Source organism: Babesia bovis, chromosome 1 (genome assembly GCF_000165395.2).
Source record: "Babesia bovis T2Bo chromosome 1, whole genome shotgun sequence".
Lineage (NCBI taxonomy): Eukaryota > Apicomplexa > Aconoidasida > Piroplasmida > Babesiidae > Babesia > Babesia bovis.
In genome coordinates this window covers 700,307-726,158 of record NC_067396.1, presented here as the reverse complement: position 1 = coordinate 726,158, position 25,852 = coordinate 700,307, and the positions used below count along the sequence as shown (strand labels likewise).

Here is a 25,852-nt window from a genome sequence, read left to right as displayed (position 1 = left end):
TTACCAGCAGATATATAGTATCCCACTGGATAATATACCGACATCTCATTAGGTGTCCATGTGTAACACATTACGGTAACGTAATTTCCAATTTCATAGTTTGCACCTAGGCTGGTGTAGCGGTAACTAATATGTGAAAGCATTTCATTATGCAGTGCGCGTTGCTACCGCGAGACTTTAGATGTGTTATGCCCAGACCTAATTGGTAGTCATATTGACCCAGTACTACACCAAAAGCATTCTAAATGTACATTATATACAGTAATCTAACGGATGATTATACTTGTACGCGCGATTCTCAACGTGCGCGCTCGCCGCCACGGAAATTACGTGTTAAGAGTGCAATCCGGCATCAATGTAAGTTAATAGCTACCTACGCTATTTGTCCGTTGTATAATCCATGACTGTGTCAATTGCCACCTTTTAAACATTCGATGACACCTATATCCAGTTGACTATCCAAAGAGCTAACACTGTATCCTCATGTGACAGCAGGCCAGGAAGATGTGAGACGCCTGCTGGAAATTGTAACAATCAATGAAGATGCTGTTGAGTGCGCGCACTGCAAAACTCCGCTGGTACCAACGTCTATATTCGAGTTCAAGAGCCTACGCTTTGCATGGTATGTCCCTGGTTTATAGTCACTATTTGCCCTCAGCCAACTATGCACGAAGACTTGTTGTGTACTATGCAAAAATGCAGTAAAGCTCCTAGGGCCAACTGAGTACAGAGCGGGTCTTAACGCTGTAGTATGCCCGCCATGTAACGACTATATCCTGGTATGCAGCCCGGGTAGCCATGTATAACGTTATAGCATATCCGCTCTAGAGTTTTCAAGGAGCCTGCAGAGCATGAGTTCCATGCAATATTGGACGACTTCGAACGTGTAATAGGGATACATAAACGTATTAGCGGGTTGTTGTACCAGCTGCAGGGATACCAGAATCTATGCTCCATCCACAAACAGTTGGATGTAAGTTGGCAGTGTATGCATACTGACTATATAGGAACCCTTGCCACCCGGTACCACAGACAAGATAAACGAACTGCTACTAGAAGTGATACAACAACGCAAGTTAGTAACTGAAACCAAGAACGCACTACTAGACAATAAGGCCAATGTAAGTAACAACGGTATGACAATGAATTAATTATACAGGCGCCTAAAAATTCAGCTATCTGCAACAGTATCAAACACAGCCTGCTGTCACTGTCCAAGAGCATACTCTACCAAAGTATACCAAAGATTAACGAGGTTATTTGGAACCTAGAAAGGTATGGACGTGGAAATAGTTAAAATATGCGATGTGAGTCATGCGTGGACTTGCTCTTCCTCCTCATCCATAGCGTCAATAAGCCGCTTCTCAAGAGCACCTTCGTATTCAAGGTAATGCTCCCGCATGTACCCCGCCAACCACGCCAGCAGGATAAGTACCACCAGAACTATTATGACTATTGGCACAAACCTAAGATAAGATTTCAATCCAATAGAGCTCTCCTGTGGTGTGTAGCGTAATATCTTGTCGTAGTACGCATTGCTGCATACACCTCCGGGGCAGGTTGTGATGATCCCGTACTTGCTCGCACCGTCCGAAGGGAATAGGTTTGTATTTGGCGCCAGGGGTACAATGGGACTCCCTGGTAACCCATAGGATGCCATTGTACAAGACCGTAGACAACTCACACCTGCATTGTGTAGACCCTAAGTGTGTAGGCCGCTGCCAAGCATAAGATATCGCAGCAGCCAGTATTAGTTAATTTTTTATAGACAGTGTGTATGTAATCCTAGATATATTCGTACCAGGCACCAATATGCAGAACCTGTCTAACACCAAGTAACGTCCATAGGAACTGTTCCACTAGAAGCTTGTATTATCAAATTTCTACAGTTCTCATCCCAACGCCATATGGGCGTGTCTGCACTGTGTTAGTACGTAATCCCTGAAGCCTGTTTATATAAGACAGCCTCTGGAAGGTCGATCTATACACTAGATATACCGCTATATTACTGAAGCCAAACTGCTGTAATTACCTAAGGGTGTAACCTATGGGACATTTACAGCCGCTAAGTATTGCCTATTGGCATTCCTTAGTGCATAGGCAATGGATGCCATCATTCCGCGCATTTGGCACTGGAAGCTTTTTACAGTCGAGGCTACGGACTATCAGGGAAAGAGCGCTATCGCAGCAATTGGATTGGCATAACATGGTCAAAACGGATACGTCATACGAGCGGCCTATACCACCAGCAGGATTTAAAGAAATGTGCCGCCAGCCCTTTGGACGGACTACCACTTCGAATCAGAAAGTAATACCTGCTTTAGACGACCAATTGCTGGACACTGGCTACGCAGGGGCCCTGGAAGTCTTGGAAATAGACCACTATGGCACTATATCAGTGGAGCATGGTAATATACTAGAAATGGATGCAGATGCGATACTGATTGGGGTACCACCAAACCTGACGCCATATGGAGGCCTAGGTAGGTTGTAGTATAACGTATTATAAATCCCAGGACTACAGTTACTTGAGCGCGGTGGGAAGAAGCTGATCACCGCACTGGTTAAAAGAGCAAAAGCCATAATCGCAGAGCGCATGAAGGCAATTGAAGATATGCGCGAGCAATTCAAATCACCAAAGGAGTATGAATCGGCCATTAAGGAGTTCAAGGCACTGCAAATAGGTGTGTTCCGTAAAGTGTAATACACCAAAGCCAGGTGATGTCATACTCACACCGCCATTTGGAGCCACCAGGGCCACTGTAATAGGATTCGTCATCACACCGTTTTTCTTAGGTAAGGGAATTAAAGACGTTACACAATTACCCTAGAAACCAGCTCTAGAGATGCTGTGCTCAAGGTTAGACATGTGGTCAAAACTGCATTGGAACAAGTTAATCGCATGGGAATTTCCAATTTGTTAATGCCGCTTCTATCGGATTCCATTAGCGGCTACGAGCCCATTAAAGGCGCACAAGCGACAATCGAAGAGGCATACGAAGTTATCACGCAAGCCGATAGCCCAAAGCCAGTATACGCCATCAAGCAGCTGCGGCTAGTGCATAAACAACTTGGTGAAGCACGCAATATTGCAAAGGCACTGATAGAAGTAGCCCATGAGAAACGGCCTGAATTAGAGGTATAGGTCCATGTTAAGTGGACATATTCTATAGGTACAACCGGCAGCAGTATACTTCAGCAGGGCTACACAGAGACTGATTGAGTTTGATGAGTCAGTGCTCAAGTTCTGCAGCCAAACGAGCAAGATAACATACAAGAAACATAGTGTAGTGCGCAAGAGCAAGCGGATGCATTGGATACGCAATATCAAGCCATATGTATGGCGACCTGGTAGATACAACGCTCCTCCACCGTTGCTAGTATACAGAGCAACCGGTACACCGGCACATTTCCAATTAGGGCCACGACCGTTCTACAAGGATAAATTGTCACATGTCCTGTTCCCACTTCTACGAAAGCCGATAAAGGCCACACGAATAAGCTTGAAGGGGCGTTTGGTAGGACAACCTAAACAAGACCCTATTTTCAGACAATGCGTAGAACTATAGTAACACAAAGAACTACATTAATGATACAGGTTTTGATAATTACATTGGAACTAGTCATACGAGGGCCATACACCATGAAACTTGCGCTCAATCGATTTAATAAAACGAATACGACGACGACCGTAACGTCGAGAAAGCCTGGGTATCCAACCAGGAGATAAAGTATAAATAACAGCAAGCTGAAGCACCTGACGCAAACCTGAACGGCGCATATCAGTTATGCGAAGCACCATGCCAACGATATAGTTCAGTAGTTTGTGGCATAACCTGCCCAAATAACGTATATTCACGAAACCGCCAAAATGGCGGCATACGGCATCAGTGGCAACCAGTAGTTTCATCATACATATACGCATAACGACATAGACATTCTGAAGCACACAACGACGTGTGTTCAGCTCCAAACTAGTGAATAAACCGTGATTCAACCGATTTGAAATGTAACCAAGGAGACGCTGCTCAATAAAAGCAAACATATACGAAGAGAATCTGGAACGTGATAAATTCAAACTATCCCTAATGCTGCACGAAGGGTTCTTCCAAGGGATTAGTGTAGCATTCAGCTTGCCTAAGACGAAATCAAAGTCAAAGGTGCAGTTAATCCATGAAAGAATAGGTGCTACACCACTGGGACAAGAAGCATTAGTTGCACTGCCTGTGATATCAACTTTAGATACCGGAACGTCCAAACGTAACGTCACCAGCTTGTCATTTATAGATACACCAAAAGTGTTACTGTCCCTAAGAAGGCGTAACATAATATCGTTATCCGCTGGATTGGCAGAAATAAACATGAAGTCGTCAATCCACCTGAGTAAAAGGTTACAGCGACTAGCATGAGTCAAGTTCATTACATCAGCATTAAAATCGCCCTGGGATAGATAGAGGCTACATAATAAAGGGGATATGCAGCATCCCTGAGGGATGCCAACGCCGTTGTGTATAGAGGCATTAGGAGAACATTTGGGAAATGATACCCTACGCCCAAGTAAAGTACGCACTAACCGGATGACATCCGGCATACTAATGCACCTAGGACTAGAAGGTACAACCTGCGGAGAATATATAGAAACCTGACCGAATCGACGCGATAATAACGATTTTTGATGAACCAAAGATGACGAAACAGTGTTAGATAACACTGTTATGCGACGACTGTAGGAGTTGCACGAAGAGGCCAAGCGAATGAGGTCACGCCGATATACCATATTGAAACCCATGGGTACACGAAACCTAATCTTTTCCAAATGCAACATTAAACGCTTGTGGTCGATGCGCTCGTAACAACGTGATAAATCAGCTAAAATAATGTAGATAGTAACTATACCGTTCCTGGACCATGAAACTGCATTCCGTCGAAAACGACGCCACCAACGCTTTACAGATATGTAAGCCCCGGAGTAACCCAGTATGCTGTTACCCAAAATCTTAGGGTTTGTCTGAACATGAGCGCGAAGCGCGTGAAATGGAATATGCATCATGTCATTGACTGAAATGGGTCCTGTAACAGAACCACGGTTAACCTTAAAGTAGTTACAATTTAAAATTGGACGCATGCCCGAAACCTTAGGAATCCAACGAATCCTCAAGGGATCACTGAAATCCGCAGGGGGTACCCGGTCACTTACTTGAATTCCAACATCTGATATATACCCAGCATTAGCCTCCAGTACCATCTGGTGCCAACGCAGCTTGCTGAAGTAATGCAAACGATACATGCTGAAATTGCTCTCAGTAACGTAAAAATGACGTTGTAACAACGGGATGACTAAATGCTCTAATAGGAAAAACACAAGCCTGCTGAGGTGACATAAAATAGTATCCGTCTGACCTTTAGTTAAACGAGATGGCTTTGATAAATACCAACTGCAACCAGAGGCCCTGAAACCATACATAACCTGAGACATGTCAAGTCGCTCACCCTTGTTCAAAACAACTAGACTGTGGCAAACTTGTTTGAAACGGAGAAAATTATGGAGGCATCCTAACAAATCTACTGGTACCACACTATCTATAACTAGGTGTACAAACGCAACGATAGACTTGGTCGCAATGCTGGATCCTTTATCCACAGGAAACTTGCACAAACACGACCTATAGGCCCTGCCAACGTCAAATAAACACAAACTATCTATAAACATCTTGAAATACTTGAATAGCCCACGTAGCAATGAACCACGTATTCGACCAGGCTTGGTTATGTGCCTGCCAGTGGACAAATCCCGTATAAAGGACTTCATACTGCTCCTGCGCTCGTGAAATGATGGATCGAAAAACTTCTTGTCAAAAAGAATGTAACGTAATGTATACCAAGTGTACCAGTCTCGAGTGTTATTAAAACTTTCAAAAACATGATGCAAACGGGTATATCGGGTGTCAACAGAACTGGGTAACGTCGGTTTCTTGCGATGTCCATGGCCACTAGGATTAATTGACATAACGGGATAGATTAGTTCTTGGCTTATGAGCTTGGAGCCAGATTGAGGATAGGTAGCAGAATCACCCGAAGGCATACAGGGTACCGATCTACCCTGATATTGGTATCGCCCAACGCACTGAAGCAGAGCACCTAGCATGTCACACGGACGGAAGCCAAACTTATGGTTAAATGAATCCTTGTAAAACATAACGTGACGAGATAGTACAATGTCACAGAGACCTGTGCGCTTCTTAGATACCCAAAAGTTGTTGTTGTACATCATGGAACCTGAACACTGAATCACAATAAGCGGCTTCTGACCTAAACGAAGCTGAGGTACGCGGGAATCCATACTATCCAATAAATCGAGCAATAATTTCTGTACCAAAATCAATTCGTCAGGAGAAGCAGCGTGGCCAAGTAACCAACGAAACTCGGTATTACAAGAAACGCGGAATATATCATACGGAACTAGGACTCGATGCGTATTAATAACCTCAGTAAGTAGATCCACACCTACAATGCGATGGATATTGGAAAATAACAAAGAATTGAAGAAAACAGATGGATTCTGTAATGATACCACAAGTGAAGTGCCCGTTATACCATGAGATTGATAAAATGCCGAGGATAGTTCTGGAGTATCGACAGAGCCATGCATAGCACCAGTACTTGCACCGTCCTCATTGGGAACCGGGTGATGTAAACCTGGTCTACCATACTCCTTATGCACCAAGATACATCGGCATACAGCAACAGCCAAAAGGTAACTCGGGTCAGTGGAATCTAGATTCTCCAAGCCCAACCTAACTGAAAGACGCTCTACAGAGTCCCCTACCAATTCAATAAGCTGCTCATGAGCTAAAACAACACGTTCATGACATTGCAAAAAACGTTGACATACACGTTTAAAACGGCGAAAATGGTCCATTATAACAGGTAGAGTGCATACGCAAAAGGTTTTGGCACCCTAGCAAACATGGCGAATGTCCTGAAGAAGCTTGTGGCACTGAGAACCAGGAATTACCGCCAAACGGAGCTCATCCAACCATGAAGTTAAAATTGATTTGCTAGAACCAAAGTCATGAACGGAATTGACAATGCGCTCATATACCCGCTTTAAAACTGATATAGTACCAACTGTAACATCATCTGACCTGTGCATTAATCTGGAGTGGAATATAGATAGACACAAGGACAACGATGTGTCGCTGTCACAGCCAGGAGTAATACGAGCGAAAAAGGTCACCAAAGCATCATCATCAACAATTGTAGCAATCAGCATATCCAGGATATACAACACACGCTCATGTTGTAATGCAGCATGACAATTTAACAAGGCAAAAATGAATTCAGCAGACAGCGGTATAGAAGGTTGGACACCCACCCCCGATTGTATCAAAGAAACTGACATTTCAGCCAAATCCCATGCCATAGTGTGTGTATCGACGTTGTGATTGCGGGGACTAGCAGCAAGGACGTGAGCAACCTTTAAATAGATAGATATGATACATGGTATTGAGTAAACACGGGGTACAAGACTGTGGTCAGAGGTAAACAAGCGATAGCAACACAAAGCGTCATCCAAAGATGTAGTGTCAAGATGATTTGATCTACTTGAATCATTGTAAATGTACATGTGTGAAGACCAGGAGTATATATCGCTACGCCAACAACATAGCATGTTGGCAACGGAAATGGGAGTATTGGAATCAGTGAAAACAGTGTTACCCTGGTATATACCAGTGTGTATCCTTAATAAACCTGAGATTAAACTCATCTTAGATACATTGTGCGATTCCTGTATATCCATGGACCACATCCGACGTGAAAATTCCAAAATGGGAGAAACGTCCTCCACTAGATGATATACCTGTAAGATTGCCGCCATAGAAGTGGTTATCCTTTGGGCACAATCGTCAGATCGTTCTACTGTAGTAGCGAGTAGTGGCAACAATCGGTCAATATCACAAGGGCGATTCCTAAGTGACTCCACTATAGCAACAAAGGCCAATGCAGCTTCAACTTTGGGAATTGCGTCACCTAGTAAATCGATATAGATACCAGGACTATAGCCATCAATGGATATACGCTCCTCCATATCTAGATCAGCACGCGAGCTATCGGAAGTGTAGATAGATCCCGAACCCAGACCAGCAGCAACAGTGTCCAGACTCTCATCGCCAAATATCTTGCGAGGCCTCCTGATAATGCCGCTACCAACTAGACCATAGTTCTCACATACGAAAGCAGCTACATCGTGACGATGAATTGAGTTGCGCAATGATTTATAGAGCAAGTCCCAACGCTCTGTGCTACCTGATTTCAACCACGACACTAGACCATCGAGGTCATTGGAATATACGAAACGAAGGCAGTCATCTGCCATAGTAGCAAGTTGGATAGAACTAAGATCTTATCCGGGGAAAACAAGTTGCTTGTAGGGTCTAGAAAGATTGATCTGCCATTAAACTATCAATGTTACCGCAAGTCGGACAATCCGGACAAAGAGCTAATAACTTCGCACAAATCAATAGCTGACGCGTGCGACCAAAGGAATTTAACATCGTCCACTTAGAAGAAATGTCTAACATATTCGCAACGTACCTACAGCGCCTATTACACAGTTCAACATAAAAAGCAGTCAATATACGCGGGCTGTTAATATGCTTGTCATAGGGAATCCCAAGTGGTGAGTGAACTGCCTCAGAAGGTACTGTTACCATGCTCTCATACTCCTCAATGTCAAATGATTGCAAAGCATGTAACTCAGTAGATTCCAAAGTCGATGAATACAAATCCGCAAAAGTAGTAATCGGTGTAAATACATCAAATATAGAACAAATAGATAAACGACGGAATCCTGAAGTTTTGCTGAATTGAGGGTGTATAGCAACACAGGCAGTGTTAACATAACGACATAGTTGGGTCACACCCTCATCCAATAGTGGAGGAATCGATGTCTTCACACGCTCAAAGTATTTTACAAAGTGTATATCTAAAACTTTAGCACGTTCGGGAACTTGAAATACCACCTTGGCAAAGTTGTTGGTGTGGATGTAAGTACGGTATACACACTCAGCATACGCCAAATAGGCAGAACAACGTGCTGCAATCTTAGCAGTGGCACAACTCACAGATAAATTAGTACCGTCGCGATGTGTCTGGTTATCTGTAACAGGTGTATCAAGGTTGTAGAGTATCCGGTTTTCCAGGTTCTCAATAGGTGTGTCTGCAAACTCCCGAATATCACATGCATAGTAACGACAAAACGCAAGTAAAAAGTCTTGGTAGTCCTTCTCCATAGGTCTACGACATAAATTGAGATCACTATTAGCAAGCATCTCATTAGGAAGGTAATCAACATCCTCAAATGATACAGAAAGACCATGGTCCTGTAATTTCGCACGCATCAAGTTAGTAGCCATACGGTCCTTGAAAATAATCTCTGGAGCGTCATTCGGCAGCGGCTGAGATGATACCAATCCCAAACAAACGCATAGCCAAACTATACAAGTAACTAATAGCATCATAGTCAATATTATACCAAAGTAAAGGGTTTCACCAGTGTGTAGCTTCAAGAGCTACTCTTTTCTAATAACAATTGCTGTAGCTTTCGCACGTTCTGAGAAACGCTGCGGTCATGAGTGGTCTTGGTCTCAAGGTAACGACGACGACCAGTGTGAACCAAAGGTGAACGACCTTTATCACGGTCATTTGACTCTGTAAAAAAGTGACTCATACGTGAACTCAATAACACACCAGCGCCAACAGATAACACGGGCTTGGGAAACTTCATATGCTTAGATAATACCTCGACCAATTCCGAAATATTCCAAACACCAGTGTCGTCATCATAGCACTTGGCTAAAGTGTGGCGGTTTAACGGAGTTGAACGATATCCCTGCTTGGACCAGACGTTATGACGTAACCTGACCTCACCAACGTCCAAATTAGTAGTCTGTAGAGATTGAACACATGATACTAATATACATACCGCATGTAAAAATGAATCGCGCAAGGGATCTAGAATAAGCTTGTGGGATTCAATATAGAACGGTGCCTCGTAAAGCTCGTTAATCACAATGTCTGGTACATTATAAGAGGTACGGCTAATTTAAACTTACTTCGTTCATACTTCAGACCCAGCTTGTCCAAAGCCTCGCCTATCGGTGCAGGTGTCTCGTAACGCTGCCTAACCATCTTAGCATAATGCTGAGATTTCGTGTGCTGGAGAATCCATGTTATGCGATTGTGCAAATGCGGCCTCATGCGATCTGGTAAAAGACCATAGACATTAGCAACCATTAATACTTCATACAACTCGTGAGAATAGGTCTTGGGTTCATATATCATCCTAATATCGTGTGGACTAAAGTAATGGGACCTACCTCTCAAGCAATATGGACCAAACGCCAATGTTGTATTCACCAGTTATCAACAAGGCATATGCAAGATATACCAATATATTGGTGGGAGTGGAATACACCAAATGAGGTAGGTCAACACCATCCCAAACGTCTAACTGTGTATGGAGACCAACCAGTGACATTGATAAGGCAATGTCCAAAATCTGCGATATCATTAGGAAATTATACAATGCCCAGACATTGTTACTAGCAATGTACAGCCACTGTTGATACAATACCTACCTCCTCATTCTTTGCCAGACCCCTAGATTTCAATTCAACAAAACGAGATTTTATCATGTCATTCAGTTGTGAAATGTAACGACCGTGGCTACTGTGGTAAATCAAAATGTTAGATAAATCCTGCATTGATAACGACCTCGCATTCTTAGATAAAGCCATCTCAAAACAACGTAACTGGTAAAAGTTACGAGGACCTTCCTCTAAAAATTGACAGTAAAGGTCAACAAGCACTTTTGGAGTTATCTCACCGTAACGACGACCAACCTTACGGAAGAAGTTGGATGCATGGTCCTCCTCATTGCGCAAACGCAAAAAGGTAGTAGCCAAAACTGTTGGACGGATGCTGCTGGAGCGACCTAGACCAGTTCTGTACAGTGACCTGGCAAGCTCAAGAAACTGTGACTCAAAACTCTTGCTGACCATCAAAAGACGCTGCATAGTGCGACTGTGGAGACTGTCCACGCCATTAAGCAAGTTATTGCCAATGATACCCATCACAACACGGATTGATTCGGGTAATGGTTTAATACTGTTAGAAACAGTGAGGAATGTAAATAGTTCCCCGGAGTTGTTAATGTCCAATGAAGAGTACTCTGATATCATCCGATTTAGAAGACGCTCGTCAGTCATGAATAACCAACTATCAGATGGAGATACTGCCTGTACCAAGACAATTGGGTGCAATAACCTCAAAATGGATGGAACAGGTAAAGATGTAATAGACAAAACACGCTTCCTCAACTCGGAGCCAACAGCATTGACCAATATGTTAACAGATTCAATGTCTTCATCCATATAAGACATCATGAAAACAATGGTCTCAATCATCTGTAATATATATTCCACGCAAAAAACAACATACCACGTCAGTGTTCAATGACGACATGCCCCGTAATAACTTCTTAGATATCTCACCAAAAACATTAGCGCGAATGGGTAACCCCAAAAGATACATCTGACGTAATATACCAGTCAAATCAAATGTGTTGCATACATTCACGATACCCATAAGATTAGACTCTAAATCACGCTGAAATTGAAGGAAATCTATATTGTTCTTCAAGCTCATAGGGATGGCACGAAGCGGATATAAACGACGAGTGTAACTTATCTCCTCAGAACGAAAATCACGAGCATCACGAATAAAATCATTGTATATACTAAAACGAGCCAAAGCCACGTTTATATGACCATCAGGGAAAAATGACCCTTTGGGATACTTGGAAATGTAATGGATGGAATATTGCTTCGAAGCAAACTGACGACCGAAACGACGCTCAAGTATATCCCATTCTAAGCGTGACTTCTTGGAATATGTAGCCAATTTATGAAGAAGACGATTGTGACACTCCTCGCCACCAGGAAAAGGATCTTTTGTAACAAAAGATGTTAACTCCTTTTCCTTCAAATAATCCTGCATACGAATACCACCAATGTGGCCATTCTGACCACTGGTAGACGTTAGGTGACGCAAATGATGACGACCAGAAAAACATCTTATATACCCATCGCGAAATGAACAACATATACCGCAAACAAAGCGACAGTCAATATTGATGGGTCCAGGCAAGGATACAGACTTTATTTGCGATAAAACCATTTTAAGGATATGAAAAAAGTAAATGTGTGATGAAGTAGCACCAGGGTGTGAATGGATTACCTGGACATCAAGAGAGTACACAACAGATTACAACAATGAGAAATAGTTATAGTCTAGCTTATATAAACTAATTAGCTTTATTATTAACATTAACGCGTAACGATATCTTATTGATACACTAAAGAAGCAACTACTTGAATAACATCGACGCTGAATCTAGGAATGCTGAACATGGCCGTTAGCCAGGTCGTCAAGTAACAAGACCAATTGATTTACACATATAATACAGTCAAAATGGTGGTACGTGTTCCTAGGAATCTAGCTGCTTGTTCATTTTCCAGTGCCGATACCAAGTAGTAAGCTACTGTTTGGTATACGATGCGCTTTATTATGATACTGGAGATTGCAGACACCTGTTTTGTGCAATCTTTGGTACTATGACTATATCTACAAAATTCATTACGTTGTAGCTTCCATTAGCAATTCTACGAGCGGGGAAGAGCCAACCGGCGGTATGTTTGCACGAATATTGGCAGTCTGACTATACAGCTCATTGAACTGAAAAGTGGAGAAACATACAGCGGAATCCTATCGTCATGCGATGCCTTCATGAATGTACATATGATTAACGCCATATGCACGTCAAAGGTACGTATATGAGAAGCCAAATAAACTGGTGTATAGAAAGGAGATGAATTCTGGAAATTAAGTGAATGCTTCATAAGAGGAAACAACGTCAAGTCATTCAGATTCCCAGATGAAGTGGCAACTGTAGCCCTGGAAGAATCTAAGGCTATGGGTAAGATTAATGGAATTCTAATAATATTGTATCCCAGCAAAACCATCTGGCTTTAACCAAAGAGGAAGAGGTAAGTTCAAGAAAATATGAATATAAACGGCCCAGATCGCGGAGCAAGCAGAGGCAGAAGACCACATCAAGGACGTGGGCAACTGAAACACTGATGGCCACAGTTAGTGGGATATTAGTTATACAACGTAGTATGGCCCCTGAAACACAGAATTGGTAAATCACATATCGTAAAAAAACATAATTGCACAAATGTACACATATAAAGTGTTAAGTGGAAATATGAAATTAGAAAGTAGTATTTAAATTAATTTTACAGTTGACTGTCTTAGGTGCATGGCCATCTTGTGCAATACGCTGTGAGGCCCGATGACAACCAAAAGTACGATAATAAACAGGTTTACGTATGCGTAAATGCTGCTAAGTACCCATTATATTTTTTAATTTCCGAAATGACCGTACTGGAGTCCGAAGATACCATAGAGACCAAAGACACTGTTCAGGTGTCCGAGGAAGCACAGCCAGTAGACCAGGAAATTGAACCAAATGATTCTACAGTTGTAAATACGGAAATAAAAGAACAAATTATAGATGAAAGCCTGCCAAACAAGCAAGAGGAAGGGGAATTGCAATCGGAAGCTGTAGAAGAATCCGGCGCGTTACCTCCAGCCGATGGCCATGAAGAAGCAAAGGTAGACCTCGAAGAAGAAACTTTGGCAGATGCAAACATACTACAAACAAATAATAACCCACAACAAACTACCATCGCCCAGGAAGTGACGAAGCAAACCCATGACAACATATCAAGCAATGATAATGTTAACACAGAAGTGAAACAAACAACCCAGCCATCTGCAGAAGCTAATGAAGATGTGATCAATAGTTATCGGATCTTTATTTCAAAGTTAGCATACGAAGCTACGCACAATGACCTACAATCCTACTTTAGCCAAGTAGGTTATGCATGAAACCTAACAATAACTTGCAGTTCGGTAATATTACGGATATACACATTCCCAGATACTCAGGGAATCCAGCTGTTAACAAAGGATATGGATTCGTGTCCTTCGATAATGAAGCAAGCTTAGTGAAGGTAAGCATAAATAGCAACCTCTTTTAGTACCCACAGGCATTGAACGTTTCGTCGCATATCATACTTGGTAGAGAAGTTGTACTTCATCGTGCTATTGGTCAAAAACATCCAGGTGGTAAGTCAGGTGGCATGGAATTAACTGGACTTAGGTGGAAAAGGAGCTGATGAAGCACCGCACCCCGTTAGAGATAGGTATCCAAGGTCCAAAAGACAATATGAAGGAAATGATAACTATGGAAGTAGATATAACAAAAGAGGAAGAGATGATCGCTACAGGTCAGATTACTACCCCCCGGATCGTGGAAACTACGGAAACCCGATGCCTTACCAAAGAGGATATCCCACATTCGATCCACACAAACCAGTCAACTATATATTCTCTGGATCCGCCAGAATGGATCATTACGGTGAGTTTATATGGTACATCACGTATCGATAAACAGGGGAAATGGACCATAACAGCCACTATGACTCCAGGAGCATGGCACCAACAAGATCAAAATCAAGGAACGTGCCCAAACTGTTTATTGGAAGATTGGATCCGGACACTAGCGTGGGTACGATGAGGCATTACTTTGGGCAATTTGGAGAAATAGCCGAAGCGTACATTCCACGCGACTCATACACCCTAAAAGGAAAGGGATTCGGATTCCTTACATTTACACACAAGGATTCTATACTTGCCGTAATGCAACCTAATGCCAAGCATTATATCGATGGCAGAGAAGTTGTGGTCGATTACGCCGATATGGGCACCCGATGAAACTGACACTAGACACTACTAATGTAAAAAAACAAACAGTTACATGCCAATATCCCATGCATAAATATGTACACATCACTGTAGCAATTCTAGTTGCTGCTATAGGACACGCTCCTTGCGCAGCAATCATACGTTCTAACAAATGGTCGACGCCACGGCAACAAGACATACCGTCCTTCCGCAAGAATGAAACTCCAATAGAACAGGCATTTATCAAGTGTGTAGCAAGAAGCAAACCGGAAGGATCTAGTGATGTTAAAACCTATGCAGAGAAGAATCAACTGCCAGATGATTTCAACCTTACGCGAAAGGATAGAGTAAGATATGGTTACACAATCTAAAGCAACGTTGTCTAGGTAGTACTCACAAGGGATCCAACAGCACCGAGACCATACCTATGGAATGTAAGGTGGCCGGAAACCGAAAGGAAAGTATGTTTCTGTACCCAGAATACATAATTAACAGATTGAATTGAGAGCTATCAAGTATAAAGTGGGACAAATATGGTCACCTGATGGACACGTAGAAACTGTAACTGCATTAAAAGTGCTACCATGCACAATATGCGAGTTCATGGACTTTGGATATGCACTAGTAGCCTACGGTATGTAATGACCCAATGTATCTCCAGTACATAACTGTGCTAGATTATGGCCACAGCCACTAATACTATGCATAATGCCACTTGTTTTATACAGATGTAGGTAAGCCATCATGGGAAAAACGGTGGAACCTGCGAAGTGAACTCGGAAAGCTAATTAAAAACTGTAATAACTTCGCTTATATGAAACCAGTCAAGTTGCAACCACCGCAAGATTACGTATTGGGACAAATATTAGATGTCTCAGCATTCGCCGGATGCACCCACGTCAAGGTAACGGGGATTACAAAAGGTAAAGGCTTTGCCGGTGTTATAAAACGACATGGATTCGCAAGGTAACTGATTTTATATGCATAGTAACAATATATAGAGGCCCAATGAGCCACGGCTCTAAACACCACAGAAAGCCAGGATCCATAGGAGCATCTACCACACCAGGATGCGTAAAACCTGGTAAGAGAATGCCAGGACGCATGGGCAACAAACGTTGCACTTTCCGAAAATTACGTGTGCTGGGAATCAACCCAGAAACGTCACTGATGTACGTAAAGGCACTAGTAGCCGGTGCCAATGGTAGCTACGTGTCAGTGACATCAGATATGCAAACTATAACACCAGAAAATATCCTACAGTGATTTTGTAATTAGTCAATGTGTAGACATTGTTACTTTAATCATAGGCTATGTATGCCATCCAGTGTAATTACTATTATAGTGGTCATTCTCATATGCATACATGCCCAACTGGTGCATAACCATACCGTCGTAGCTGTTGATGGATATATCCTGGAATGGCAGCATAGCTCACTTCACGGATAATACATGGCAGCAACTTATTAGGATATATATAGTGTAGGGCGGGATTGATGAATGGTCGTTAGGCAATATATAGGATGATGCATCTAGGGTCATCTAACTCCATTGTTATAGTGACCTACTTGCCGACAAATGTCATGTGAATTATAATCTATAGTAAGTGCAATAAGGGTAACAACGATTAACATTATTGGATGTACATTTCACATCACGAATTGATCTCGGGCTTTAAATCGGAATCATCTGTGTTGAGATCACCCACTAATAGCGATTTTAACAGGAATTCAGCATTCACCCAGGGGTGAGTGTCCATAAACTCCTCAGTTACGTCCATACCGGCAAAAGCCAATAAGTGATCACGTCCTGTAGATATTCTAGTGAACAGAATGTAACTTACCACCAGGATGAGTGTCCAAATAACGTGTTATATCATATACCTTGCCCTTGAATATAATCCAGCAGTCAGTCTCAGAAGTATGCTTAGCAACCTGATGTAACATTCACTTGAACAATAGTGATATAAGTGTAGCATATAGGAAGGTCTTGGAATGACTAATACATCACACTTTACCACGACATACCTCTGCAACGTCTACTGGACCATCAGAGCGCGTGACAACACTATCTTTGTTCAAATCCATCATTTCAGCAAATCTAAGCTGTGCCGAACCTATATAATGTCATAATAGTTGTACCGCTATAAAATAACAGTTGTAAATACCAAGTATTGCTATATAGAACGACGTGACGTTACAAATTATAGTATATTAGGAATTCTAACAGGTCACAATTTTGACATACCTAAAATTGGACCATTACTTAAACCTGAATATGTAGGTGTCCTTTTGGATGATTCGTCCATATTTCGGAAAACGAACCCAAGTGTAATCAATTTTATAAAATATATATCATATTTATAGATCTAAATTCAGTAATATAGCACCAGAGTGATACACTAAGAATACTGAACACATGGTACGTCCAATATAAGAAACAACCAGCTAGTACCATTACACACCTAGTACCAAACGGTTATAAAATGATGCTAGATTATGTATATGTGCCAAAATTTGAATTATATGGGCTAGATTTTAAGTGCCTCCAGTTGCATTATGTTAGACACTAGTACAATGTACATGGCCAATAACCTATTTTACAGGTATTCCAAGATAAAACAGAGTATTATACGTGTGTGTATAGGCTATTCAATATAATGTGTAACAAGAATCCAGCTATTATTAAGGTCTATCATGGAAAATTTTGTAGATATTTTCTAGCCGGGTTGTGGGGAGATGGGCAATATCATAAGCTTTTTGGCTGGTTTAAATGGATAAATCGCATAAAAAACATACTACACTTGGTGTTGTGTAGCATGGTAAGAAGGGATATGCAATTTATCGCAGTTCATTACACTCCCAAGCGGAGTGGTCACCCAGTACACCCATGATGGTTAAATATCAAAAGGTCGGAGTCGCTGCCATCGTACTGGTTGAAACCCTGGTGTTTTGCTATGCACCGGAAATCACAAAAAGATTTTCGGTGTATAAGAATGCGTGGATCAACGATAAGACCTTGAACAATGCCACAAGTGGTACGTTTTAATAGCGAGAATGTACATATTTTAGGTGCACTTTTATCGCTAGCCCTAACACATCTACTCCCTGAAGGATTTGGGAATGGTGATAACGGTCTGGTGTTCGGAGGAATTGATATAAGAGGTATCATTATGGGCATGCCCATACTACTTCTTGTAACTATCGACTTCCTAGCAGGTATAGTATTGGCTATTTTCTCTCATATGCCATAGGACACCATTGTGGGTCTCATTCCGTTGTCGATACGTCAATCAAATCGCTAAATAACAGTGCTATTCCACATGTTTTGGAGACTGCTATAGAGCCCCCGCTAAACTGCAACCTAGATTTATCACAAGTCAGTACGGACCATGACTGCAAACACGACCATTTGTGCACGAAAGTAAATCAATTCACACTAAAGCTCAAGCAGCTGTTTACATCACGTGCGTTATACCTCCTATTGACATTTTACGGACACTCTGTGCTTGAAGGTATGTGCTTATGGCATTGAGTCTCATTTGTAATAGGAGCCCTTTTGGGTACGCAAGACTCTGCCGGGCCGCTTTGGGGTATGGCCTTTGGTATTTGTGCCCACAAGTGGGCGGAATGCTTAGTGTTGAACACTACGGTGACAAACCTTATTCAGAATCAGGCGTTTCGTCATGCCTGCGCAATCGCATTTGCACTGTGTGTGCCACTTGGCATTCTTATAGGCGCTTTAGCCACAAAGAACTCGCCTGTAGTGAACGCTATTTTCCAGCTGCTGGCCATTGGATTTTTCTTATACTTATCCTTCGAGCTACTAACACATCACAGCTCACAAATGAGCGGAGTAACTCGATTTCCCCTTTGGGCAAGCTATTTGCTAGGATCCGTACTCATGGCAGTCATTCTGGTTGTCGTGGAAATAGTGGAACAAACTACCCACGATAAAAAGGATAAGTGAATCTGCCAACTACTCTGATTTGACCAGCAATGAACAATACAATTAATTGTGGTTGAAACTAGTTATACTTTGTAGTAAATAGTGTGTGTCTAATGCGATCTGTGAGTCTTCCACGTGGAAGTTATCAATTGTATCTGAGATACGCCAGTGTGTGGTTCATAGTGCACACCCTTCAACGGAAGTGGAACTTCATTCAATTTTACACATAATTGAATAGTTATATATCGGTAGATGAAAATCATTGTCTTTAGGGTAACCTAGAATTATAGACGGTGAAAATGGTAGCAGTTGTAGGAAACATTCTTACACAGGCTGCGCTCTTCGCAATACTTGCCTCTCATGTCGCCATCGTAAAGGCACAGTTGAGATTTGCATCGGTAGGAAATTGGGGAACTGGTTCAAAATACCAGAAGAGGGTTGCCGAGACTTTGAAGAAGTCTATCGCCAACGATCGCGTTACATTCATTGTTTCACCAGGATCTAACTTCGAATACGGAGTAACCGGATCCAATGACACTAAATGGGATACACATTTCCAGTCTGTCTACAGGAGCGAAGATGGCTCCATGGAAATCCCGATGTTCACTGTCTTAGGTGCAGGTGACTGGTTGGGTGACTTCAACTCCCAAATCAACAGGAACCAACAGGCATACTTCACCTCCCAAGTGGATGAAAAGAATGGTGCAAAGGGCCTCCCAAGGTGGACTATGCCAAACTGGTGGTATCACTACTACACTCACTTTGCAACAACTGCATGTAGGTTTCGTTCATTATGGGTACCAATAAATCCCATGCGTACTAGACTATCCAGTGTATATAACTTATTTCGTATCTATTCTTTATGCTCTATGTAAGTCACTGATATATTCACAGCCATGTCACTCCTTAAGAGTGGGCACAAGGATATGAGCGTCGGTTTCATCTTCATTGACACCTGGATCCTAAGTACCGCCTTCCCTTACAAGGACGTCAGCAATGCTGCCTGGGCTGACCTAAAGAAGGTCCTTGAAATTGCCCCTAAAATCCTTGATTATATCATAGTGGTCGGTGACAAGCCAATTCAATCTAGTGGACCATCTAAGGGCGACGCCCAGCTTTCTTACTACCTTTTACCACTACTCCGTGACGCCCAAGTTGATGCGTACATTGCAGGATATGATCACAACATGGAAGTGATTGACAGCAATGGAATTGCCATGATAGTCACCGGTAACGCTGGTACTGGAGGCAGGAAACCTATAATGAAGACTACTAACTCAGCATTCTTCAGTGAAAAGGCAGGATTCTGCATTCACGAACTTGGCGCCGATGGTATGGAGACCAAATTCATCAATGGTGAGACTGGTGATGTAATGTACACCCACAAGCAAGCCATCAAGAAGCGTCCTCAACGCCAATACGGTAACGAGGTACAACACGTGTCTGCACTACCCACAGTCAGCCTATACCCTATTGGCGAGATGGCATCCCCTACCCAGATGGATGCCTTCGTTAAGATCGTAGGAACCATCGGTCTCATTATAGCCGGTCTACACCTTACCCTGCTATCGGGTACCACTTTAGGGAAGGCAGCTTCCATTTAAATATTACATTAATATCTCACTTATGAGGCATGTCTAGTGCTTAGTCCGTGGTCAGAAAATGTCTAAGGAACAAGATGAGCTCAGCCATGAATTTAAAAAATTACACATCGTACATTCTTCTACAAAGGCATGGAAGCCTAATAATTACCAAGGCTCCAAAGGTGTGCGATCGCAACCCGTAAACGTCGCACACAATGAAGAGTGCGATGAAGTCTCTACATTGGCGAAATATGCAACAAGCCGTGATAAAACGGATAAAGACATAACACTAATTCGTCACGCTTTGGCAAATAACCTAGTTTGTGAGTCACTCAACGAATATGAAATCGATGCGTTCATCGGATCCATGTCTTCCTTTGAACTCCCAGCAGGAGCACCGGTTGTAAGACAGGGAGATAATGGTACGTACTTTTTCATCATTAGCGAAGGTGACTTTGATGTGTATGTCGATGGTGAGCACGTTAACTCAATGACCCGGGGCACCGCCTTCGGGGAGATATCGCTAATCCATAATACGCCTCGTAGCGCAACAGTTAAAGTCAAAAACAAAGCTGGAAACTGCGGAAAGCTTTGGGGAGTAACAAGGGTTGTTTTCCGGGATACTCTAAAACGAATATCGCTCCGCAACTACACAGAAAACCGTGAATTTATAGATTGCGTCACCATATTTGAAAATCTGACGGAAGAGAATAAGAGTTGCATCACCAATGCACTTGTAGAATTGAGGTTTTCCCCAGGGGAATCCATAGTTAAACAGGGTGACCCTGGTGATGACCTGTATCTCATTAAGCAGGGTAGCGCCGACGTCTACGTAAACGACATTAGGGTTAGAACCATCACCAAGGGGCAGTACTTCGGTGAAAGAGCTATTCTGTATAGCGAGCCTCGCAGCGCAACTATAAAGGCTATTGACTATGTAATATGCGTGTCCATAACCAGGGACATCCTCCAAAGCGTCCTGGGAAACCTCAATAATGTACTCTTCAGGAACATCATGATGGAAGGCCTGCAGCATTCGGATGTATTCAAGCAGTTTACTGGCGAGCAGTTGTGTGAATTGATTGAATCAGCAAGCATAAGAAGCTTCAGGAAGGGTGCTGTCATACTCGATCGCGAGACCCTGCTAAAGGGGATTCGGTATTTCATCGTCCTAGAGGGATCCGTACGCGTGCTATACGACGGTAATGAATTGGGTACCATGCAACGTGGAGATAGCTTCGGTGAGGAATACATCACACACGCCAATCTACCGTTTAACCATACAGTCATAGCAGATGGTGGCAATGTTAACGTCTCAAAGCTCGCGTTCTTCACTAAGCATGCAATGCAACTTATACTTGGGGGAGAAAATCTAAGCGAAAAGCTAGATTACAACAACAAGATGGCTGCGCTGCGCAAGATTTACATATTGAGGCACCTGTCCGAGAAACAGATTGACATGCTTATCAAGGCCCTGAAGACACTAAGGTATAAACTCAATGATACCATCTTCAACGAAGGAGAGATTGGAGATATGCTATACATCATTAAAAGTGGAGAAGTAGCCATTATAAAGAACGGAGTAAAGATACGTACACTAGGTAAACACGACTACTTTGGCGAGCGTGCGCTGTTATACGATGAACAAAGAAGTGCGTCGGTTGTGAGTAATGCTACTTATGTAGACCTGTGGGTAGTGGAGAAGCCTGTATTCATGGAGGTAAGTCACTGATTGACATTGAACACAAACTCAGCTCATGGAACCCACTATGTTGCAACACTTGGAAAAGAGGATCAAGATGCAGGATTCCAAGGTACAATTCCACGAACTGAAGGTGATCAAGACAATAGGTCATGGTAAGGACTTGGGTATGGTGTTTAACAAACATAGGTACATTCGGCACTGTCAAACTCGTAGACCACGAACCCACAGGGGTTAGGTTCGCTTTGAAGTGTGTCAGCCGCAAGTGTATCCGAGCTCTGAAGCAACAGAAACATATCAAGCTAGAAAGGGAGATCATGGCCCAGAACGATCATCCTTTCATCATCCAACTAGGTAAGATATAGTGTATAAAGCTCAAGTGTCATAGTGAAAACATTTAAAGATGAAAGTAATGTATACTTCTTGACGGAACTCATCACTGGGGGTGAGCTTTACGACGCCATCAGGAAGATTGGTCTTTTGTCAAGGCCACAGGCACAATTCTATATAGCCTCCATAGTGCTTGCTTTTGAGTATCTGCATGAGAGGCAAATCGCATATCGGGTTAGTGTTTTTACAGAATATTTACCTCCTTGTAGGACCTGAAACCAGAGAATATTCTTCTGGACGAACAGGGATATATCAAACTTATCGATTTTGGTTGTGCAAAGAAGATTAAAGGAAGGGCTTATACGCTTATAGGCACGCCGCATTATATGGCTCCAGAGATTATATTAGGTAAGTGAATGGATGGGATCTTTATAGTCTCTAGGCAAGGGATATGGATGTCTAGCTGATATATGGTCCTTTGGGGTGTGTCTATACGAGTTTATATGTGGGCCATTGCCCTTTGGAAACGATGCACGTGACCAGATTGAGATCTTCCGCGATATTCTGAAAGGTGAGTACCGTGGTTGTGATACAGCAAGACACAGGCAACCTGGTATTCCCAGAATACGTCAAGGACCAAGAGGCTATAAATATCATCAAAAGGCTGCTGTGCAGGGTACCTGAAGTTAGATTGGGTAGTTCCATAAACGGATTCAAGGACATCAAGGAACATTCGTACTTCAGGGTAAGATATGGGCACTGGTCTTTAAACAGTGCTTATAGGACTTTGACTGGGATAAGCTATCCGGCAGGGCTCTTCAACCACCTTTCGTGCCTCAGGGTGAAACTTATAACGAAGACGAGGTGTGTTTAGGTCTGTTCTAACTCAGTGTGTGTAGGCGCAGGAGAGCGCCCAGTCAGCTAACGAAACTGACGAGAGCGAGCACGCAGGAGACGACTGGGAAAAAGATTTTTAATGTACCGTGTCTATGTGCGTCCAGATACACATTGTGGACCAACACACTGGAGATGCCCCGAATCCAAAAGGCGCGTACACACGCGCACATATAACCTTAATGTAAATTATTAATATGTCGACCAATGGAGTTTACTGTGTAATAACGGACATATTACATCGCAGCTACGATGATGTGTTCCATCGCCGTAATGGCGTCACGCTGCCCCTGCAAATTGCGCAGTTCGTGGCGATACTCACGGCTGTCGCACTTCTAAATGGCTTTTGGTTCGCTATCTTACCATGTATACCGCAGCCATACTACGCATGGTCAGCCGCAATAGTGTCTATAGTGGCATGTCTAGTATGGGCACTATTCCTCACGGTCGTATTCTCAGATCCAGTCGATCCCAAAGCAGCTGATGTAATAGAATCGAGAAGGAAAGGAGACCTAGCACCCATGCGATTAACCAACCCAGAAGCTATGTGTGACATATGCAAGTCAGTGGACGCCAGCAGCAAACACTGCAACATATGTAACAAATGCGTACTCAGATTCGACCACCATTGCATATGGGTCAACAATTGCATAGGAGCCCAGAATTACAAGGTTTTCGTCGCACTGGTGGCATCGTGCGCAGTATTTGTCACCATGATCGCAATACACGGAGCAACACTACACATCATGGACTTCGTAACCTATATACCTCGAAACACATGGGAAGCTTCGTACGGCAGCTTTAACGCAGGCGCCTTCTATGCCGCACTATCTATCGTCACCATAATCAGTACCGTAATCGCCATCATGCTATGGCAATTGTACTTCCTGCACTGCTACCTCATACACAAAAAGCTCACAACGTATGAGTACTTCACCATGCAGTTTGATAAGGTAAGCCATGTACTAGACCCATAAACAAATGTAGGATGCCGATGATACCATACCAGCGTGGCGTAAGTGCATAGAAAAATTAATCCTGGACCGAAAGTAAGCACGTGTAATCCACGATAATATCAATGCAGACGCGTTAAAAAAGGTCAAAAACCCAAGCTCTCAAGAGTTACCGATAACAGTGACATTGATATAGAGAGCCTTGAACCAACGTCAAAGGGTACTAGTTGATAAAGTCATAATCACCCTCCTTCTCACCACCAGATTCTGGAATAAATTGCGATTTCGCAGCGAATGGAATCAACGGAGTGTGCTCAACAGGTTCACGTGACTCTATGACCTCTATACCCGGGATCTTGGTGTATAGATGCTCAGAGGTCAGGGCATTGCCTCTACGTTTACCGACGATCGGAGCTGGAGGAGGTGTAATGGCAGCATCTGCAAATCATTAAAAAACACACACACAAATAAATAAGTATAGACGCTACTTACTGTTATCGGCCGCAGGCATTGGTGGAACGGATTCCGCACCCTCGTTAGCAACCTTATCCTCCTCACCGCGAACAACCCAACGCTTCAACTCTTCATTATAGTAAAAGTTGTTCTCCTCACCCATCTATAAGATATTAATAAAACAACAAAAGTACCTACATGGGCCTCCGTAAAATCATTTGTCTCCTCATCTTTCTTGCCGCGCAAGAAACCCCAAAGATAATCTACACATATGTATCGCAACAAACAAACACCTACTTTGCATCTTTGTCTCTTAAGAGCCGGAGACGAATATGGTAGTGAAATGCCGACTACCTAGAGCTCCCAACGCGCTGGGGTGTCCCGCTATGGTCATGTCAATTTAACAGAACTATTATATTGACAAATAGTACCTGACGTAATTCAACAAATTACCCACTCTCATCGGGAAAACCCTGCACGTAAAGCCGTCGTCACCTTCACGGTAGTATCGTACCTGTGTGTGTTCGGAAGCATATATCATAACACCAACATTGTATTGTTGCACAGAACCACAACGGTCAATGCGCCATATCTCGTCAGCAACTATCGTGTTTTTCTGAAATGGATGTTATCTCTGGTCTAGAAAAAAGGAATTCATCATTAACCATACCTTCTTAATGCTCCAACCAGCTGACTTCGGGATTATATCTATCAGTTTACGATCCTCGTTGCATTTAGACGAAGCAACGACCTCGATGTTCTGTATCTGCGTCGAATGTGTAACTCTAACTTTAGTGTGTACCTTGAAAAGTGCCTGTCTAAACAGGGCGTTGCGAATCTCAGATCGAACCTTTTCCGCCTTTATCTCATAAGCCTTGACATGAGAATAATATAGCAAACTCCTAGGCTGTAGTGTTACCCCTTTAAGGCAACCCTGAACAGCCGGCATCAACCGGTGGCGCTCCAGCCATTCAGACGACCTGTAGGCAGGAAATGAAAATATATACCCATCAGATTCCGAATATTTATCATTATTCGATTCATCAGGCTTAGCCATGCTTTGCGGTACAAAAAAGTGTCTAAAGTAACTATATTGCAAGGTGGATTCCCCACCC

At 42.8% G+C, this 25,852-nt stretch overlaps 17 protein-coding genes across 17 annotated transcripts; 9 read left to right on the top strand and 8 right to left on the bottom strand.

Moving 5' to 3' along the window:
• The first annotated feature begins 103 nt into the window (after positions 1-103).
• Positions 104-1,303, top strand: BBOV_I004830 (uncharacterized protein). The gene is made up of 6 exons (XM_001609082.2): positions 104-357; positions 496-622; positions 659-779; positions 815-973; positions 1,008-1,121; positions 1,160-1,303. The coding sequence occupies exons 1-6, from the start codon at positions 246-248 to the stop codon at positions 1,295-1,297; spliced, it is 771 nt and encodes a 256-aa protein (XP_001609132.2). The 5' UTR covers positions 104-245; the 3' UTR covers positions 1,298-1,303.
• Positions 1,304-1,305: 2 nt separating this feature from the next.
• On the bottom strand, positions 1,306-1,720 carry BBOV_I004820 (putative integral membrane protein). The gene has a single exon (XM_001609081.2). The coding sequence runs from the start codon at positions 1,658-1,660 to the stop codon at positions 1,313-1,315; it is 348 nt and encodes a 115-aa protein (XP_001609131.1). The 5' UTR covers positions 1,661-1,720; the 3' UTR covers positions 1,306-1,312.
• A 245-nt stretch (positions 1,721-1,965) lies between these two features.
• Positions 1,966-3,579, top strand: BBOV_I004810 (Macro domain family protein). The gene is made up of 5 exons (XM_001609080.2): positions 1,966-2,483; positions 2,517-2,684; positions 2,719-2,796; positions 2,832-3,139; positions 3,174-3,579. Exons 1-5 carry the CDS (start codon positions 2,048-2,050, stop codon positions 3,567-3,569), a joined length of 1,386 nt encoding a protein of 461 aa, XP_001609130.2. The 5' UTR covers positions 1,966-2,047; the 3' UTR covers positions 3,570-3,579.
• Positions 3,580-3,604: 25 nt separating this feature from the next.
• BBOV_I004800 (Telomerase ribonucleoprotein complex - RNA binding domain family protein) lies at positions 3,605-6,946 on the bottom strand. The gene has a single exon (XM_001609079.2). It carries the CDS (start codon positions 6,917-6,919, stop codon positions 3,620-3,622), a length of 3,300 nt encoding a protein of 1,099 aa, XP_001609129.1. The 5' UTR covers positions 6,920-6,946; the 3' UTR covers positions 3,605-3,619.
• Positions 6,947-6,951: 5 nt separating this feature from the next.
• BBOV_I004790 (uncharacterized protein) lies at positions 6,952-8,401 on the bottom strand. Its single transcript, XM_001609078.2, has one exon. The coding sequence runs from the start codon at positions 8,375-8,377 to the stop codon at positions 6,959-6,961; it is 1,419 nt and encodes a 472-aa protein (XP_001609128.1). The 5' UTR covers positions 8,378-8,401; the 3' UTR covers positions 6,952-6,958.
• Positions 8,402-8,418: 17 nt separating this feature from the next.
• On the bottom strand, positions 8,419-9,546 carry BBOV_I004780 (uncharacterized protein). The gene has a single exon (XM_001609077.2). The coding sequence runs from the start codon at positions 9,519-9,521 to the stop codon at positions 8,436-8,438; it is 1,086 nt and encodes a 361-aa protein (XP_001609127.1). The 5' UTR covers positions 9,522-9,546; the 3' UTR covers positions 8,419-8,435.
• Positions 9,547-9,552: 6 nt separating this feature from the next.
• On the bottom strand, positions 9,553-12,275 carry BBOV_I004770 (uncharacterized protein). The gene is made up of 7 exons (XM_051767540.1): positions 11,503-12,275; positions 10,641-11,468; positions 10,380-10,561; positions 10,116-10,345; positions 9,986-10,077; positions 9,751-9,949; positions 9,553-9,711 (listed from the first exon to the last, which is right to left on the bottom strand). The coding sequence occupies exons 1-7, from the start codon at positions 12,238-12,240 to the stop codon at positions 9,566-9,568; spliced, it is 2,415 nt and encodes an 804-aa protein (XP_051623014.1). The 5' UTR covers positions 12,241-12,275; the 3' UTR covers positions 9,553-9,565.
• Positions 12,276-12,351: 76 nt separating this feature from the next.
• Positions 12,352-13,257, top strand: BBOV_I004760 (putative U6 snRNA-associated Sm-like protein LSm4). Its single transcript, XM_051767743.1, has 6 exons — positions 12,352-12,540; positions 12,711-12,752; positions 12,790-12,888; positions 12,925-13,039; positions 13,077-13,109; positions 13,145-13,257. The coding sequence occupies exons 1-6, from the start codon at positions 12,535-12,537 to the stop codon at positions 13,201-13,203; spliced, it is 354 nt and encodes a 117-aa protein (XP_051623013.1). The 5' UTR covers positions 12,352-12,534; the 3' UTR covers positions 13,204-13,257.
• A 220-nt stretch (positions 13,258-13,477) lies between these two features.
• Positions 13,478-14,918, top strand: BBOV_I004740 (RNA recognition motif domain containing protein). The gene is made up of 5 exons (XM_051767328.1): positions 13,478-14,001; positions 14,037-14,141; positions 14,178-14,256; positions 14,291-14,548; positions 14,585-14,918. Exons 1-5 carry the CDS (start codon positions 13,501-13,503, stop codon positions 14,902-14,904), a joined length of 1,263 nt encoding a protein of 420 aa, XP_051623012.1. The 5' UTR covers positions 13,478-13,500; the 3' UTR covers positions 14,905-14,918.
• Positions 14,919-14,935: 17 nt separating this feature from the next.
• On the top strand, positions 14,936-16,158 carry BBOV_I004730 (Ribosomal_L3 superfamily protein). Its single transcript, XM_001609072.2, has 5 exons — positions 14,936-15,221; positions 15,261-15,335; positions 15,370-15,508; positions 15,609-15,840; positions 15,876-16,158. The coding sequence occupies exons 1-5, from the start codon at positions 14,961-14,963 to the stop codon at positions 16,138-16,140; spliced, it is 972 nt and encodes a 323-aa protein (XP_001609122.1). The 5' UTR covers positions 14,936-14,960; the 3' UTR covers positions 16,141-16,158.
• A 337-nt stretch (positions 16,159-16,495) lies between these two features.
• Positions 16,496-17,198, bottom strand: BBOV_I004720 (cytochrome b5-like Heme/Steroid binding domain containing protein). Its single transcript, XM_001609071.2, has 4 exons — positions 17,122-17,198; positions 16,902-16,990; positions 16,718-16,808; positions 16,496-16,683 (listed from the first exon to the last, which is right to left on the bottom strand). Exons 1-4 carry the CDS (start codon positions 17,180-17,182, stop codon positions 16,529-16,531), a joined length of 396 nt encoding a protein of 131 aa, XP_001609121.2. The 5' UTR covers positions 17,183-17,198; the 3' UTR covers positions 16,496-16,528.
• A 465-nt stretch (positions 17,199-17,663) lies between these two features.
• BBOV_I004710 (uncharacterized protein) lies at positions 17,664-18,907 on the top strand. The gene is made up of 4 exons (XM_001609070.1): positions 17,664-17,911; positions 17,946-18,092; positions 18,128-18,388; positions 18,425-18,907. Exons 1-4 carry the CDS (start codon positions 17,764-17,766, stop codon positions 18,841-18,843), a joined length of 975 nt encoding a protein of 324 aa, XP_001609120.1. The 5' UTR covers positions 17,664-17,763; the 3' UTR covers positions 18,844-18,907.
• A 156-nt stretch (positions 18,908-19,063) lies between these two features.
• On the top strand, positions 19,064-20,444 carry BBOV_I004700 (uncharacterized protein). The gene is made up of 2 exons (XM_001609069.2): positions 19,064-19,599; positions 19,717-20,444. The coding sequence occupies exons 1-2, from the start codon at positions 19,122-19,124 to the stop codon at positions 20,424-20,426; spliced, it is 1,188 nt and encodes a 395-aa protein (XP_001609119.1). The 5' UTR covers positions 19,064-19,121; the 3' UTR covers positions 20,427-20,444.
• Positions 20,445-20,481: 37 nt separating this feature from the next.
• BBOV_I004690 (cGMP dependent protein kinase family protein) lies at positions 20,482-23,434 on the top strand. The gene is made up of 9 exons (XM_051767886.1): positions 20,482-22,125; positions 22,160-22,262; positions 22,297-22,461; positions 22,496-22,671; positions 22,707-22,845; positions 22,880-23,008; positions 23,043-23,182; positions 23,221-23,301; positions 23,337-23,434. Exons 1-9 carry the CDS (start codon positions 20,485-20,487, stop codon positions 23,412-23,414), a joined length of 2,652 nt encoding a protein of 883 aa, XP_051623011.1. The 5' UTR covers positions 20,482-20,484; the 3' UTR covers positions 23,415-23,434.
• Positions 23,435-23,512: 78 nt separating this feature from the next.
• On the top strand, positions 23,513-24,529 carry BBOV_I004680 (DHHC zinc finger domain containing protein). Its single transcript, XM_001609067.2, has 3 exons — positions 23,513-24,284; positions 24,319-24,380; positions 24,416-24,529. Exons 1-3 carry the CDS (start codon positions 23,529-23,531, stop codon positions 24,513-24,515), a joined length of 918 nt encoding a protein of 305 aa, XP_001609117.2. The 5' UTR covers positions 23,513-23,528; the 3' UTR covers positions 24,516-24,529.
• Positions 23,688-25,081, bottom strand: BBOV_I004670 (uncharacterized protein). Its single transcript, XM_001609066.2, has 4 exons — positions 25,035-25,081; positions 24,936-25,000; positions 24,777-24,900; positions 23,688-24,722 (listed from the first exon to the last, which is right to left on the bottom strand). The coding sequence occupies exons 1-4, from the start codon at positions 25,039-25,041 to the stop codon at positions 24,508-24,510; spliced, it is 411 nt and encodes a 136-aa protein (XP_001609116.1). The 5' UTR covers positions 25,042-25,081; the 3' UTR covers positions 23,688-24,507.
• Positions 25,082-25,103: 22 nt separating this feature from the next.
• Positions 25,104-25,804, bottom strand: BBOV_I004660 (uncharacterized protein). Its single transcript, XM_051767476.1, has 4 exons — positions 25,540-25,804; positions 25,408-25,503; positions 25,288-25,353; positions 25,104-25,251 (listed from the first exon to the last, which is right to left on the bottom strand). Exons 1-4 carry the CDS (start codon positions 25,792-25,794, stop codon positions 25,150-25,152), a joined length of 519 nt encoding a protein of 172 aa, XP_051623010.1. The 5' UTR covers positions 25,795-25,804; the 3' UTR covers positions 25,104-25,149.
• Between the last annotated feature and the right edge of the window lie 48 nt (positions 25,805-25,852).

Coding starts and splice junctions, on each gene's coding strand:
- BBOV_I004830 (XM_001609082.2), top strand. CDS start 246: ATGTACATTATATACAGTAATCTAACGGATGATTATACTTGTACGCGC. Junction 623..658: donor AAGAGCCTACGCTTTGCATG/GTATGTCCCTGG, acceptor ATTTGCCCTCAG/CCAACTATGCACGAAGACTT. Junction 780..814: donor CATGTAACGACTATATCCTG/GTATGCAGCCCG, acceptor ATAACGTTATAG/CATATCCGCTCTAGAGTTTT.
- BBOV_I004820 (XM_001609081.2), bottom strand. CDS start 1,660: ATGGCATCCTATGGGTTACCAGGGAGTCCCATTGTACCCCTGGCGCCA.
- BBOV_I004810 (XM_001609080.2), top strand. CDS start 2,048: ATGGGACATTTACAGCCGCTAAGTATTGCCTATTGGCATTCCTTAGTG. Junction 2,484..2,516: donor GACGCCATATGGAGGCCTAG/GTAGGTTGTAGT, acceptor TATAAATCCCAG/GACTACAGTTACTTGAGCGC. Junction 3,140..3,173: donor AGAAACGGCCTGAATTAGAG/GTATAGGTCCAT, acceptor CATATTCTATAG/GTACAACCGGCAGCAGTATA.
- BBOV_I004800 (XM_001609079.2), bottom strand. CDS start 6,919: ATGGACCATTTTCGCCGTTTTAAACGTGTATGTCAACGTTTTTTGCAA.
- BBOV_I004790 (XM_001609078.2), bottom strand. CDS start 8,377: ATGGCAGATGACTGCCTTCGTTTCGTATATTCCAATGACCTCGATGGT.
- BBOV_I004780 (XM_001609077.2), bottom strand. CDS start 9,521: ATGATGCTATTAGTTACTTGTATAGTTTGGCTATGCGTTTGTTTGGGA.
- BBOV_I004770 (XM_051767540.1), bottom strand. CDS start 12,240: ATGGTTTTATCGCAAATAAAGTCTGTATCCTTGCCTGGACCCATCAAT. Junction 10,562..10,640: donor GTCTGGCAAAGAATGAGGAG/GTAGGTATTGTA, acceptor ATGATATCGCAG/ATTTTGGACATTGCCTTATC. Junction 9,712..9,750: donor CGTGTTATCTGTTGGCGCTG/GTGTGTTATTGA, acceptor ACTTTTTTACAG/AGTCAAATGACCGTGATAAA.
- BBOV_I004760 (XM_051767743.1), top strand. Junction 12,753..12,789: donor CGGGGAAGAGCCAACCGGCG/GTATGTTTGCAC, acceptor CTGACTATACAG/CTCATTGAACTGAAAAGTGG. Junction 12,889..12,924: donor ACGCCATATGCACGTCAAAG/GTACGTATATGA, acceptor ACTGGTGTATAG/AAAGGAGATGAATTCTGGAA.
- BBOV_I004740 (XM_051767328.1), top strand. CDS start 13,501: ATGACCGTACTGGAGTCCGAAGATACCATAGAGACCAAAGACACTGTT. Junction 14,002..14,036: donor TACAATCCTACTTTAGCCAA/GTAGGTTATGCA, acceptor AATAACTTGCAG/TTCGGTAATATTACGGATAT. Junction 14,549..14,584: donor CGCCAGAATGGATCATTACG/GTGAGTTTATAT, acceptor ATCGATAAACAG/GGGAAATGGACCATAACAGC.
- BBOV_I004730 (XM_001609072.2), top strand. CDS start 14,961: ATGCATAAATATGTACACATCACTGTAGCAATTCTAGTTGCTGCTATA. Junction 15,222..15,260: donor ACCTTACGCGAAAGGATAGA/GTAAGATATGGT, acceptor AACGTTGTCTAG/GTAGTACTCACAAGGGATCC. Junction 15,509..15,608: donor ATATGCACTAGTAGCCTACG/GTATGTAATGAC, acceptor ATACAGATGTAG/GTAAGCCATCATGGGAAAAA.
- BBOV_I004720 (XM_001609071.2), bottom strand. CDS start 17,182: ATGGACGAATCATCCAAAAGGACACCTACATATTCAGGTTTAAGTAAT. Junction 16,991..17,121: donor AAGTAATGGTCCAATTTTAG/GTATGTCAAAAT, acceptor GACATTATATAG/GTTCGGCACAGCTTAGATTT. Junction 16,684..16,717: donor TTTGGACACTCATCCTGGTG/GTAAGTTACATT, acceptor GAATATCTACAG/GACGTGATCACTTATTGGCT.
- BBOV_I004710 (XM_001609070.1), top strand. CDS start 17,764: ATGATGGTTAAATATCAAAAGGTCGGAGTCGCTGCCATCGTACTGGTT. Junction 17,912..17,945: donor CTTGAACAATGCCACAAGTG/GTACGTTTTAAT, acceptor TACATATTTTAG/GTGCACTTTTATCGCTAGCC. Junction 18,093..18,127: donor AACTATCGACTTCCTAGCAG/GTATAGTATTGG, acceptor CATATGCCATAG/GACACCATTGTGGGTCTCAT.
- BBOV_I004700 (XM_001609069.2), top strand. CDS start 19,122: ATGGTAGCAGTTGTAGGAAACATTCTTACACAGGCTGCGCTCTTCGCA. Junction 19,600..19,716: donor TCACTTTGCAACAACTGCAT/GTAGGTTTCGTT, acceptor ATATATTCACAG/CCATGTCACTCCTTAAGAGT.
- BBOV_I004690 (XM_051767886.1), top strand. CDS start 20,485: ATGTCTAAGGAACAAGATGAGCTCAGCCATGAATTTAAAAAATTACAC. Junction 22,672..22,706: donor AGAGGCAAATCGCATATCGG/GTTAGTGTTTTT, acceptor ACCTCCTTGTAG/GACCTGAAACCAGAGAATAT. Junction 23,302..23,336: donor AAACTTATAACGAAGACGAG/GTGTGTTTAGGT, acceptor CAGTGTGTGTAG/GCGCAGGAGAGCGCCCAGTC.
- BBOV_I004680 (XM_001609067.2), top strand. CDS start 23,529: ATGTCGACCAATGGAGTTTACTGTGTAATAACGGACATATTACATCGC. Junction 24,285..24,318: donor TCACCATGCAGTTTGATAAG/GTAAGCCATGTA, acceptor AAACAAATGTAG/GATGCCGATGATACCATACC. Junction 24,381..24,415: donor AAATTAATCCTGGACCGAAA/GTAAGCACGTGT, acceptor ATATCAATGCAG/ACGCGTTAAAAAAGGTCAAA.
- BBOV_I004670 (XM_001609066.2), bottom strand. Junction 24,901..24,935: donor ATGATTTTACGGAGGCCCAT/GTAGGTACTTTT, acceptor AATATCTTATAG/ATGGGTGAGGAGAACAACTT. Junction 24,723..24,776: donor AATGCCTGCGGCCGATAACA/GTAAGTAGCGTC, acceptor AATGATTTGCAG/ATGCTGCCATTACACCTCCT.
- BBOV_I004660 (XM_051767476.1), bottom strand. CDS start 25,794: ATGGCTAAGCCTGATGAATCGAATAATGATAAATATTCGGAATCTGAT. Junction 25,504..25,539: donor TTAGACAGGCACTTTTCAAG/GTACACACTAAA, acceptor CATTCGACGCAG/ATACAGAACATCGAGGTCGT. Junction 25,252..25,287: donor GTTCTGTGCAACAATACAAT/GTTGGTGTTATG, acceptor GAACACACACAG/GTACGATACTACCGTGAAGG.